Source organism: Anoplophora glabripennis, unplaced genomic scaffold (genome assembly GCF_000390285.2).
Source record: "Anoplophora glabripennis isolate ALB-LARVAE unplaced genomic scaffold, Agla_2.0 scaffold1525, whole genome shotgun sequence".
NCBI lineage: Eukaryota > Metazoa > Arthropoda > Insecta > Coleoptera > Cerambycidae > Anoplophora > Anoplophora glabripennis.
In genome coordinates, this window is record NW_019417612.1 from 18,912 (window position 1) to 33,991 (window position 15,080).

The 15,080-nt window shown below is 32.1% G+C and overlaps 1 protein-coding gene across 1 annotated transcript in view; it reads right to left on the bottom strand.

Moving 5' to 3' along the window:
- Positions 1–5,709: 5,709 nt before the first annotated feature.
- Positions 5,710–15,080, bottom strand: part of LOC108915643 (nuclear pore membrane glycoprotein 210) — a 33,265-nt gene continuing 23,894 nt past the window's right edge. Inside the window, exons 13-18 of the mRNA XM_018721735.1 lie at positions 12,880–13,274; positions 10,753–10,897; positions 10,398–10,630; positions 10,175–10,342; positions 6,216–6,357; positions 5,710–6,148 (exon numbers count right to left, since the gene is read on the bottom strand). Of these exons, the coding sequence (XP_018577251.1) occupies positions 5,865–6,148; positions 6,216–6,357; positions 10,175–10,342; positions 10,398–10,630; positions 10,753–10,897; positions 12,880–13,274 (1,367 nt within the window). The 3' untranslated portion in view covers positions 5,710–5,864. The remainder of the gene's footprint in view (positions 6,149–6,215; positions 6,358–10,174; positions 10,343–10,397; positions 10,631–10,752; positions 10,898–12,879; positions 13,275–15,080) is intronic.

The window sequence follows — 15,080 nt, forward strand, 5'->3', positions numbered from 1 at the left end:
CACGCCAGAACAAACAAAACTAACGCTACAACGCTACGCATGTGCCATAAATTTAGAAAAGATCATGCACACAGTGTTGCCAAATGTAGATATTTATTGCCAATATGGCTACTTTGAAACAGAAAAAAGAAAGTAACAATATAATATTATTTCTGTGATTTTCTAGCTACAATGTTATAAGTTATAACCACGGTTATACGAAACAAAAAATTTAAATATTTAAGAAAAGAGGAACAAATTTTAGAAATCTGATGTTAGAACTGAGTTTCCGATCCCGAGTCCCTCTAGATGAGTAGCGGATTTATATATATTAATATATTTGACATAATTTATGATGCAGAATAATAAAGAACGGCGAAGATTCCTTAGAATTTTTCTATAATTCTTATATTTTATGCGACTTTGCAAGAATATATTCACAATTGTAACATGCAGCAATCTTGTTACGTTTTCTTCTAAGAAAGTGGCAACATTTGCTACTTTTTTTTCTCCGTCTTGGCTACATGAGAAAGTTGATATCTGGCAACACTGCATTATACACGTGCAATGGCAAATAGCGCCAGTAGTATTGCGGTACGGATGTTTAGCACAGCATATGATATAATTGGTATATTATACAGGGCTGGAAAATCCACATGGTCCATCTGCCTTTACATGAGAGCGACAAATTGGTAATTTGTATATTATATAACTCTCATTTAGTCATAGAAAATATAGTGTTAATATTAAGTTTTCTATGCATTGAGTCGACAGCAGATCGCAATTTGCATTATGGTTGGATGAAGCCAATTAAAGTTCTTTATGTATTTATTTTCCTAATATAACGGACATAACAGTTAAACATTAAAACATAATAACCAAAATCTAATAATACATAAAAACAAAAAATCCGTCTAAAAAGGCTGAGGAAAAATGAAAATATAAAAATAATTTTAAAACAATTAACAAAGCCACAGTTATTAAGTCTTCAAAAAATTTGCAATGTTATTGGCAGGTACATAGATACATAAAAAATAAGATCTAATTATAATGCATATGCCAGTGTTTTTACTAATGTCACTCAAATTCAAATTCGGGAAATGAATTATTGCAGTTTAATAATATTAAAAATATTATTTTGTCATTATGAATGCTGTGGTACACTAGTCCACTATAATAATTTAATTTCGCGAATCTGATGACCCCTATTAATATATTCCAAAGGGCCGAAACAAACTATAATAAATTTTAACAAATGTGTCCACGACAGATACAGATGGCAGGATAGGTCTGGCAATATTACCATAGATTAAATAATATTACAAGAAATAATTTTGTAAGCAAAGATATTGACAGTGGTTAGGAATTTTTAGATGGATATTTTTCTTCTTTCTTATTGGCTGCAAAACAAATGTTTTATGGAAAAACCAATGACAAGGACATACACCAAAAACAAGAACTGGAAGCTTACATTTGTATCCTGTACTAGAAGAAAGGGCCCTAGCCGGCGGGGCCCAGCCAGGACAAAAGGTCCCACAAAGCGCCTATACCGGCCGCATTTGAGGTCGGGGTAGACGCCGAATGGGGCCCACCTACGAAGGCTGTCCAGACCTACACGAGATGAGGCAGGATAAAAAGGAATAATCCCCCTCGATCCCAAATCATTGAGGCCAATTTCTAGCCATATGGAATAATGCCGCGTATCCGTTATTAAATTTGGACCAAAAAGGGTCCCAAGAAAATTTATAATGTAATAATTTTTATTTGGAAATAAGTGTTTTAATTATTTGTGATTTATTTAAATTTTGATATTAAAGTAAATCAATACTAGAGCTGAAATAAGTATTTGTTGAAAACATTTTGACATATGTCTTACATTTCTTTATACAGGGTAGCCCATCGAAGACGTACCGCAAGGCATTACAGGGTAGTAAAGAACTTTTNTAATACCCATGGGCAACAATAAATACTGCACTTAAATTAGGCAACCAAATGTACATATGCATATCTACGGTTGTCTACATTATGCATTAGTTAGGCTTCCAAATCACCAGAGGCGCTGTGGTAATGGTTTAGTGGATTATTTAGGGAGATTTCGTTCTATCTTGTATATTATTTTTTCTATGGTAATTCCTAATAGATGTTTGCAATTTAAAATGTAACATCATTCTCAATTGAATTAAAAATAATATTTAAGTGGTGTAGGTATAAATCCCTACACATTGTTTATAAATTTCAATATATCAGTTTTGTTGTTGTATTAATTATATTTAGACATCATTGTCAGTTTTGTGTTTCGAATAATTATTGACTACTACTGATCATGAGGGCACAGATGAGGGTATAATCTTCGAGCATAATCAATGCTAGTTTAGAGTCGTTTTCTGCAATATCAGTAGCATCTTGTTTGAGAGGTTGGATATTTTTTGCATAACTAAATTCCTGGCATCGAAAAACACTATCTATGTTTAAAATCAAGTAAGAAATATGTATATCAACTTATTTTATAACTTTTGTAAAAAGTACTTTAAGCAATTTAAATTATGGATTTCACAGGGTCTAACGACACTTACAGTGTACGATAATTCAATAAACATAGAAATGTAAATAAAACATTTAAATAAATTCGGAACAAATACGCTGAAGATGAATTTTCGAGACAAAACATCTGAATCTGGTTCGGGCTAAAGCAGTACAGTATTGGGGATCATAAAGGCTTGGCAAAGAATGTAATAAAATTTCTAGTGTCGTATTTAAAAAATGGAGTTGATGATGGTCCTGGAGAGACGAAACGTTACATATAAAAATTGATTATGTCATTCGATAGAGGGCAAAAAGTGGCCATGAGAAAGTGTGAATCTTTTTCAAACCTATCTATTAGGTAGAAAGCATTGTGTCAGCGTCAGCATTGGACAATAAATTATCTACTCTTCTCTTGTTGTAAGAGTTCCTCAGGGATCTGTGTTGGGACTAATACTTTTCTTGATTTATATCAATGATTTACCTACAAATATTTCTAGTGGTACTTGCGTCCTTTTTGCTGTTGACACTACTATTCTAACACCAGGAAATTTGAGCACAGACAGCTTGAATGAAGCAAAAACCTGGTTTTCAGCGAATAGATTAAAATTGATTGTATCTAACACTCAACATATATCTTTTACATTATTTTTCATTGATTCACAGTCATTTTATGGAGTTACCTTGTGGGGTAATTCGTTTTGCTATCAAATCATTTGTGATACAGAAGGCCGCTGTTCGTCTTATAGCAGGTGTACCAAACTATACTCATAGTAGGGTTTACTTCCATAAATATAAGATATTGCCACTTCCTTGCCTATATCTACTTGAATCACTGTATGTATCTAGTTCATAAAAATTTGCCAAACATTCCGACACACTCTAGTGTACATGAATATTATACTAGGCACCGTGGAGCCCTTATAGTTCCTTTCTCTAGGACTAATATAACTAGAGACAATAAACCCAAAATAAATTTATATAATACATTGGTTCATTTCTTCAAGCCCGAGAATATTAAATTAATGTCTCTCAAATCATTTTATAATTTCACTAAAAAATTTTTTATGACGAAATTTTAGTACTGATGAGTTTATTGTTTATTTCTATGTGTTCCATTACTTGAAATGTACTGTTAATTATGTATGTAAAAAAAGACAATAAATTATTATTATTATTATAGCTGTCATTTACACTAAATGTACTGGGACATCCGGGCAAATTTTTCGAAAAATACCTTTGGTATTCCGAGTACTTACCAGGTCTAAGATTACAATACTTTTCTTCATTGGCAACCTACTTTAAAACGTGTTTAAAGTTATTTATGCAATTGAAATTCAATAAAATCGTACGGGTGGTGGTGGTGGAGGAAGCAGAGAGCGCGGCCGCTTCGGCCTGCTCGAAATTGAATCGGCGAGTTCAAAANCACACACGGGAATGCCATTAAAAACTAATTTGGGAATTCCTAATTGTTAGGATTAAAGGCGGTAGGTATGGATAAATGCAGGTAATGAGATTATCGGTAATTCCTAATAGGTGTTTGCAATTTAAAATGTAACATCATTCTCATTTGAATTAAAAATAATATTTAAGTGGTGTAGGTAAATCCCTACACATTGTTTATAAATTTCAATATATCAGTTTTGTTTTTGTATTAATTATATTTAGACATAAGTAAGTACTCGGAATACTAAAGGTATTTTTCGAAAAATTAGCCCGGATGTCCCAGTACATTTAGTGTAAATGACAGCTATAATTACGTAACTAAGTAATTGATCAATCGTTCTGTTTTTTTAAAAAGAAGCGTCTTTCCAAGAACTTTTAAAACCTGCTTTAAAAAATTTGATTTGATTGAATATTTACAAAGTTCTAATTGTTTATAAGTACAAAAATTCTACCAATGTTTGAACAAGCGCCAGAGCTCTCCTAATTCACGGATTCGAATTTTTCAAAAAAAGTTTGAAAGCTTGAGAGCTCTTCTATATGTGATTAAATTTTCAAGTATCTAAGGGCCTTGGTTTTTGCTGTGCAAAAATTTAAAAATTTGCATTTTTTTTTCAAAATCTGGATTGCAAAATTATTATGCAAAATTTATCGAACCGATTTTGATGAAATTTGGTGTGATAATTCTACATAACATGAAGTTTTTTCGAGACAAGTATAAAGGTCCTATACCCAATTTAAATACCCCAAAAAAAATTCCCTAAAAAGTATTGTTTTTTAATCCCATTTTTGCGATTTTCGATTTTTACCATAATAAACATGATTCATTCGATTTGTAACTAGACATGTTTTGTAAAAAATTTAATTAAAACATTTTTTTCCTCTACCATTTTCGCCTAAAGTCAACTCTTGAAAAAATACATAAATAGGAAGAAAAATATGACATTTTTCGAATTTTTTTAACATATTGTGCCGCCAAAAGTTAAGCCCACGTTTTTTTTTATGTGCATAGAAAAATTTTCATTTCTAGTGATATTTTAAAGCCAAAAATCTCCGTGGATATACGATTCACCCAAATATGGCTTTTTGAAACAGATACCGTCTGGACTATTAATATCTCAAAAATGTGTAATAACTTTTAAATTTCATGACAAAACTTCGAAATATCTACTTACAAATGAGTTGGAGAAAATGTCACGTCCTGTATAATACAAATTTATATAGAACTATAAATGCTACAGGTAAGAAAAGATGCATACGCAATACTGAAGAAACAAATTATATGCAGATGATTTCTTAAATATTAGTTAATTAATATTTTTTTTAGAAAAATTTATTAAGGCTTCTATAAAGTAATTAGCATGGTATTAAATTTTATGTTCTTCCATGTCTTTTTAAGGATGTACAAATGATTACAAGCCACGTAGCCGCCGAGCTTAGCATCACTAATATTGATTAATTTACAATGAACAATGACAAACTGTTATGTATATGTTCGAGATCATGCAATCACTGAATGGTTGCATAGAATCTTATGGAAAAATTACACCAATCATCAGCCGGTGAAACAGAATATTTAGTTTTAATGTAATCTTGATCTTATTGTTTAAATTTTACCAGAATTTTAATGTAATCTTGATCTTATTGTTTAAATTTTACCAGAATTGCCAACTTGAAGGAAATAAAATTACTGGTCATGTGGCTTGCAATCATTTATGAAGGCTCTATATATTGTGTTTTTATTACTGAAGAGGAATAAGCGATACATTAAGGAAAATTAAACTTTATTACTTTATTCCTTTTGAATACAAAAGTCCAATTTGGATAAAAAAATATGTACAACAACCTGATGATAGTCATATTTACAGTCTTCACATAAAACTAAGTTGAATTTGGCAGTTTTGAACACAGGACTTCCATGCTTACATAATCCTACGATTCCTTCGTAGTTCGGGACTGCTAGTGTAGAAAGTACTAGCGTCCCCATAGATCGGCTCTCTACTGCTATGTGCAGTGCAATTGCAGTTAAACCTATTACAGATCCGATTGGAGTTGGGACTGATGTTAGACGATACCCTACTCAGATTAGCCGACATATTAGCCGCACAACGATTAGTTGTCGGACTACCTGCGATTCCAGATGTCAACATTGAACGCGTTGGATGGACATTGACGTTCACAATGGGTTGCATGTAATTGGAATAGACTAAAATAAATTACAAAGTATGAATATTAAGACGGGTCCTTTCTGAAAAAAAATTTGAAATACTTACAGTAGAATGTTATCAGGAAAATAAACAACATGGCACCTGCCATGGCTATCGCATATTTGTAGTGTTGTAGGAATCTGAATACTGGAGATCTCGAAAGTCCACAAAGGTGTTTATCAATATCGCCAGTCACTTTCACAAGGACCTACAAGACATTAAGTTTTTTAGAACCAAAATTTTTAAAAAACATTGCAGTGTTCCCATTTCATTTTTCTTATTTGTTTTTATTTTTTTTAGAAAATTTATTTTTTAATTAGGAAAAAAATGGTAACGAAGTTTTCAAAACCATCGAAATCTGTTAATAAATATGCAGACTGCCTCGTGTAAAAATATCAGATCGATTGCCAATATAGTTTTTTTGAAAAATGATATTAAAAATTATGCTCTTATACACAGGCTCTTATGCGAGTTGGGAAAAAACTTTAATGAAACGTGAATATTGCTCTTAAAAATTGTTAGAATCGGGAAAATAAAATTGTAATGAAAGAATTAAATATTACTAAACATTTTAAAACAATCAAAATATGCACTTGCAATGTAATTATTGAGATAATGGAATGAATATGGCAACACTGTACGCTGTATTTAACGCTTCATCTGACGCGCTATATTTGAATAGCTCAATTATAGACTATAAAATTATTCCAGTCGAAAACATATGTAGTAATAATTAATATTAAATAAATTTTTCGTGATCTAATGCAATATAATAGCAATTTTAAACAAACAAGAATCTCTTTGCAAAACGAACGGTATAGATGTTCTGTCATAATCTTCAATTTGACAAGGCGACGTCTCGCTGCCATACACTGAGCTTCTTGATAGTTATCATATGGATTCTCGGTTTGCACATTTTACTTTTTTCTCATCAATCCACATTCTGTTTCATACGCATTTTATATTGCTTTTCAATCATTACTTTTCCTTTGTATCTTGGATGTTCATTCATGTTTACGGAATACGCGCGAAGCGCAGTTGACGGTAATGACAGTTGACCCAACTTTTACAACCACGCCATGGCAATGGCAATGTTGCCAGATTTTACAAGCTCTTAATGAATAAATAGACACTTTTATTCAAATAAAAAGTTAATTGCCATGCATTAAACACGAAAAATATACAATATGCAAGCTAATATGTGTTGTATAAATTTCATGTGTATATATTATAATTAGTTCGCTCAAATTTGTTTATGTAAGGTTGGTGCTACAACGAAACTCCCGTGTATAAGCATAGGCTTCCCTCCCACACCGCCTGCTCCGCAAGAGATCTATCGAACCTCCTTAAGCCTTACTACCTTGTCTACATAATAAAATCGAGTATATTTTTTTACTAAGTTGCTCATAACTAATGGACCATACTTCAACAGTAGCTATTTTAGATTAAATAATCTGATTTAAGTTCTATTCGTACACATCAGTTTCGAGACCATAACGTTTCCAATTCGAGACAGTTCAGTCACAGACATTAGTGTCTGATCAAGATATTCAAACACATCCACAGGATTCGTAGCAACCGTAAAAACCGGGAATACCGGGAAAAGTCAGGGAATTTGTTATTCTTCATAAAAAACAGGGAATAGTAAGGGAATTTTAAAAATATTCATGAAAGTCAGGGAATTTGATTTTTGCAACTGGAAATTTTTTGAAAGCCGGCCCTGGGTTCTTGAAAGGGAAAACTATTTGTTGTTTTGAAACCTTTATAATAGCTGTTTTACATTGACAATTTATTGATGAATTAATTCATGAAGTCGCTTCATCAATAAATTGGACAAGTGTAATGCACCAAATCTGCTGTCAAATAACTTCATGAATTTATTCATCAAGTTCTTGACGATTTAGAGCATGTTCTAATTTTCATCAATTTCTTCGTGAAGTTCAGAAGTACCAACCCAACAGATTTCCAGCCTCAGATCAGTAATGAGGGTATGTTATTGGAATATGTAAATGATTGTGTGGCGTCGTGCTAGTTTTGCATTGTTTTTACTGATTTGTTACTTACACAAAATCTAATATTTATATAATATATGTCAAAATGGTTCCGCTGTTATATCACTACAATTTTGAATGGAACGGTGACATTTTTGAAATTCATTTGCTTCTTTGATTCGTTGGTAGAACTGATTCATGCGTTGAAAAACTTGATAAAGTCTGTAGCAGTGTAAAACCACACTGTTTACCAATAAATTCGTGAATTAATTCATGAAGAACTTCGTCAATTTATTCATGAATAAATTGTCAATGTAAAACAGCTATAAGAGGTTGTTACGGTATAAAAAAGATTATGGAGTCCAATCGAGAAAAAAATTAATGCATAAACACTAATCAGTATGTAAAAATGACCAGTGACCTGAATTTTTTTTACGTCTGGGAAAACCTGGAAAGTTTGTAAAAGAAGAATTAGCTGTCATCGTTATAATTTTAGACGAGGAAGAGGAAGAGCACAAGCCATAGAAATGAAAATGGGTGCATGATACGGAAAAAAATGAGAAAGTGAAGAAGAATTTGTCAAGTTATACAGGGTGTAACTTTAAGTGGGGGTCAGTTTTTTAGGGATAATAGTACAGGTTACCCTGAACACGAGTCTGAAATTATTTTTTTTAATCAAATAAATAGTCGAGTTATAATTAGTTTTTTAAAATGCACTTTAATTCTTGTGTACGCCGCCACTGAGCGGCACAAACGAGGCACCCGAAATTTGTGTGTGAAGTTGTGTTAATGTACTATCAACGTTGCCAGTTGTTTTTAAATAAATCATATCAATCTACATTGTATAATTTTTAGGACTTATTAAATGTTAACTAATTTTGGTACAGGGATACTTAAATATTTTTTTAATCAATTGTTACAACAAAACCAATTGAAAATAATTTTTTTAAAACAGATCAATTTAATATTACGACTTGTTATTTGAAAGTCAAGTTTCTAAGTCTTCTACTTTACAACGAGACCAAGTTTATTCCAAAATATTAAATAGAACAGCGAAAATACCGTTTAAAGAAAAAAATATCTTCGCTCCTATTGGTCGGATCGAGCACTATTTGATGCAATTGGTTTGCAATCTGTATATTAAGAAATCGCCGAGATAAGGACCCTAGTTACCGTTTTTTTTTTTGGTTTTTTAATAACTTTTTATTTTGCAACTTAAAAATCTGAAATTTGCATAGACGTGAGATAATGTAATTACCTTTCAAACATTTTCTACAAAATTTCGATATCTTGACTTGGACAGAAAAAATATGCGCTCACGTTTTCGACTTTATAATTTTGCAATGAGCCGCCATTTTGAAATTCGGGGCCCGAATAGCGGGTATATGTTGAGCATCCCAACGGTTATCTTTTCCTGTAGTTTCATCCAATTTCAAATTTGTTCTTTTTATTTAATTCTGAAAATTTTGCAAATTTTTTTTTTCACAGCTAATTCTGCAATGTAAAAAAATTTTTGCGAACTTTCGCAAAAGCCTATCTTTGAAGCAAATTTCCTCAGGAAGAAAATCGATAAGGATACCTCATGTCGATTAGAGGCTTATTTTCGGAGATATAATCAAAAACTGAAAAAAAGCAATACATTTTTTTTCTTTTGTTATAAACAATATGACGCTCGACCTCTACAAATACACAAATTTAGGCTTTTATTCTGTGTATTTTATACTTAATTTTAAGCCCATAAAATTCGAGTTAGGCCCGATTTTTGAAACAGCCATGTGTTTAGTCTAATTCGCCCGGATTATGATAGAACTATTCGGAATTGAACCCATTTTGTGACTGATGTATATGAATAGACCTTTAGATCAAGGTGCTTCCTTAAAAAATTACCGGTTAACAAAAATCTTTTTAATTAATTTTTTTTAAGAACTATAATGTTTAAAGATATTTCAATCATATGTTTTTATGTAGGCTTATATCTTACTTAAAGCGTTGTCTGCTAAATCGCAGTGCTTTTTTTGCTTCCATTCTGCTTACCTTGTCTTTCTGCTTAGTTATCAGCGACGAAACAATAATACCCATGGCATCTTCTAAGCTAGCCAACCTCCAGTGGTAATCAATCAGTTGTACGTCATAGTGAATTGCAGTTTCGTTAACTTGCTTACCCTTACCAACGAAAAGAATGCTGCTATCCGCTGGCTGCACCTGAAATATTTCTATATTTATAATTATTCTACATGTGCGTTTCATTAAAGTTTACCTTTATCTGCTGCAAAACTTCCGGTAGGCCAACAACGAAAAGTTCACCGGTATTACTATTTTCCGCAAGCGTTACTTCTGGTAAAACAAAGAAGTTCGGCAAAAATTTTATGTTCAGACGTTTGGAAATTGTTTCGTAATCTTCTGTGGTCGCCCAGAGGGTTACGTTTGTTTGTAAAACAGCTATTTCGCTATTGTGCAGGCCCAAATTCGTCAACTCACAGGCATACTGTCCTGAAATATTTAGAAATTTCATAAGTTTCGAACGACTGTAACAATCTTGTTCGTATATAAAAAATTTGTTACAGAACAAATAAAAATCTAGAAGAGTAAAACTTTTTAATTGACAAATATACCTGTTTCTGGGACCCAACTGTTGGTCACATTAAAGAATTGATTAATATTAATGGGTGAGCTTTCATTGGAAAATTCTACGAAACATTTAAAGCCAGTGGGGCTGACTAGTTTGCGAACGTCTGTACGGCATCTCCAACCCTGAATCTGAAATAAAATAAGGGTTACAATTATTTGCAAGGTGTAAGGACAAATTGAAAAGGAAGGAGTATTTGCCTCGTCCAATTTTTTTTTCTAAATTCTATTTTTCAAATAACTCCAAAATTAGACAGCTACAGCCTTCGTTAGTTTTAAAAATTTCAAACTGGACCTTGCCGAAAATTCAAGCAAGTAAGTCGATTACCCACCTATTCAAAATAAACAGTACAGAAACCTTCTGTTTATTTTTCTGCATATATCTTTCTTTTCTTATTTTATACAGGGTGATTCACAACTTATGCATAATTTGGGAATAGATGCGACATGAGAAATGGAGTCAATATTGTAAATTTTTTTTTTAATTTTGAAGTTGTAGTACTTTCAACCATTACATAGCTGGACAACTGCAGTCTCTAGCATCATTCGTAACACGTGTGGAGAGCCACGTGGCCGCAGCGACTCTGAATACTGAAATCCGATTTTACAGTTGTCGTTGCCATAGTGTTTACAATAGTTTTTTAGTAGTTAGTGTGAAAAATGGCTTACGTGTATAGCAACTTCGAGTTGATGGATATCGTTTTAATTTATGGTGAAGCAAGAAAACATTTGTATTATGGTGAAGCATTATTTGTGTTATAAAACAAGACAGCATTTGTGTTAGTTCGTAGTAACTGAGCAAGACTGACCCAAATGTGTTTACATGTCGGTGGACAAACTTTTGAACAGATGTAACATCAGATATGCCAATTTATTTTATTATTTAAAACCAAACATTAATTTTATTAATTAATAATAACAGTGATTTACGGAAGTGTCATAGAAAGGGAATGGGAGAAAACCTAGAGCATCAGAAAACGTGCAAGGGGAGGACCACTTGTGAATCTCGTCATCGAAGACCCAACAAGTACTCGAAAAATTGCACGATAATTTGAACAGAGTCAAAAAAAAGTTTGACAACATTGTGGGAAAATCGGTTGTACCCATTTGATGTGCAACGAGTTCGAGTTTTATGGCCACAACACCACTCTCAACAAAATTCAGTTTTTCGGGTGGCTCTTACAGCAACATGGAATAAATCAAAACCTTACAAGAAGCATTTTGCTTATGGACTAGGTTATATTTACCCAAAACGGAATAACAACTTTCAAAATACACTTCAAATTTTCAATGATGAGTTTGATACAATTTTTTTTAAAGCACTGTGTTTAGTTTGTGAATCTCAGTGTCGATGACTTCTGAGTTTGATCTAGTTTAGGCAAAAAAACAAATGGTCAATGCTAATTCGGTTAAATGAGAAAGAACAAATATGTCACAGCTTGAATATATTCATTTTAGGTTATCAGTTAAAGAGTAGGTGTTTGTTATACGGAACATAATTTCACAACTTTTTGTGTGAAATATTAGTTTTTAGTTAAATCAAAATAGAATTTATATAGAATATTTCTGAAATAACTACATTCTTTGAAAGGGGTAATACAGGACAAAATAAACAATTTCCAATTAGCAACCTGTGGTCTAATGTGTTATTTGTTCCAAAAAAAAATATCCAAGAATGCATCACCCCATTTAATCAATTGTTTACAATGTAGTAACTAGGTCAAGTTCAATATGGTTATTTGCACGGCATGGGCATGGACGTTACTTGCTTGCTCTCATGGATTGATTTATGTTATTTTAAAATGCCTTCAAATCAAGAAATATCAGATATGGTATTAATATGTGGAGTTACTCTCAAAAGACAACTGAACATCAGATCAGTGCAAAATGTTGTTCAAAAACTGTGGGACGGCAATAGTATGAACCCGGTAAACACAAGCTGCAGTACCAGCAATGTATTTAAAGAGATAAATTAAGAATATAATAAAGAAATATAAGATAAAGAATAAATTTAGAATTATTGAAATATGCCTTTATATTTTTTTCAATACTCTTCTCATTTGATTAATGTATTTCCAACATAAACAATTGCTTTATAGTAAAATTGTATTTACCAAATTATTTGTTTTCAGTCCTATGCTTTTCTCGCTCTGCAGAACCAGCACCACCCTGACGATGCTCTTCTTCTCCCCGTTCGTCAGTATCATATTCGGATCGTCCAAGAATTCTATCTCGCTGACGGGATAAATTTGTATATGAATGGGAGCGGACTGGAGAAAAGTATGCGTTAAAACTACCACGCCCTCTCTGTTGCCGACAAATCCAATGTCGAGGGCCGGGTTGATCATCATCAGGGAACTGTCGCTGCTCTTCCAAGTTCCTGGCGTGTTGAACTCGGACACGACGGGCGTCCACAGGCACACGATGTCGCCGCTTGTCAGGTGGTCCAACTGAGGCCTGACAGCCTGCTCCACGTTTATTTTTACATAATCGGCAGTCTTTTGAATTCCTATAAAAAATAAATAATTTTTCAATCGATATCAAATAAACAACAGAAGTAGGCAGAAATACATTTTGGGCTATTTCAAACCTGTCATTTGTAGTAAGGAGGTCAATCATAGAGATCATCAATTTCTCTTGAAAACATATGTATATCTCTATTTGAAAATAGTTCAAATACTAAACTGAAATATATTTTTTTAGATCAAATAAAAAGTCAAGTTAGAGCTATTTGGCAAAATGAGAATGACCGAATACATCATCATGTCAAAATGAATCATTTTATTACATTTATTTTAATTTTCAGTTTATCGGTTTACGTGGAGTATGATTTTGCTTTCTACAATCCTAAGTGTGTATGTGCTTGTAGCCATCACGTGCAGTTGTTCGAAATTATACAGTCCAACGACAGAGTATAAAAATTAAGAAAAGTGAAATATGTCCAGTTGTATATAAACATTTATATATTTATATTGTTAATAGTCTACAGTACAGGCCTCCCCTGGAAAGTTGATTATCACATACTTTATAACTCGTGAGGAGCTTCATTTTGACGAGTCTATCACACTTTTCCTCTGCGACTTTTCTCGATTCCTCCGCTTTTCCACTTGGAAAAGTCCAAAAACATGGCAATTTCCCGGGTTCTTTAAAAGTTCAAGACCACATCTTTTTTTTTTAGCTTAAGTTACTGGAAATTTTGTTGCAAATGACGATTTAAATTTGTCCGACATAAATTCTTCCGACATAGACGTGTCTACCGGCCGAAACATGCCAAAATGACGGGGTATTGAAAAATCAATTACCACATAGGTAGTTTTTAGTAAAATTAATTGTAAATAATTAATTCAGTCAAAAAGTATTGTTGTCCGACAAATTTCAAATCGCGTTTTTTCAGTCCGACAGCTGGAAATCGGAATTTTCACAGGGTATGATAAATCGATTACCACATATCTAATTTTAATTTTTTCCACTTTTAAATTTACTGTACAAAATAGTGATATAAGTGTCCGACAATATAATGTCCACAAATTATTAAAAAATCAATAAATCAATAATCGTGATGAAATTTAATTTTTTCACTCCAAAAATTTCATATTTATAAATGGTTATTAATTATTATTATGTAAATTATTATTTATTTCAAATAAATAATTATAATATTGCTTAATTTATGCTTAAAAATTAGTTATAAACAAATGAAGTTATTTTTGAGACGATTAATAAGTACAAAATTCAACATTTTCAAACTATTTTCTCCTATAATATTTTAAAAGTTCCCGCCTCATGTTACTTTCATGAATAGTAGCAACTATAACAAGTTTAGTGGTAAACCAGTATAGTATAATCATGGGCAACTTAAGTAACCATCATCCGAGCGATCCTCTTTCTATCGCGCCCCCCTATAAATTCTTGGTGACATCAACATATTATGCATTTGAGGATCCATAGGAAAAAAAGGATTATAACTCTATAAACTGTTTCAGGCAGTTTAAAGTAATTAACTTACATATTATCTTAGTGCATAATGCACTATTTCTAAATAAAATAATATTATACTTGATATAAAAATCCTTTTTTCTCTTTGAAGCTTTCATTTGCGTTTGTTATTTTTCATTACAAAAATTTTCCTATTTTTCTAAAAGAAAATCCCAAAACTTTTGTGCATATTTTTTTACACCATACATACTTTTTTGAAATCGTTTAATTCTTTTCTCGATATTTATTTGGCTAAATTGAGCATATAGAGATTTACAATTACAAGAATAAAACGAAAAATATATACAGGGTGTTTCAGAAAGACCTCCCGTAAATAAAG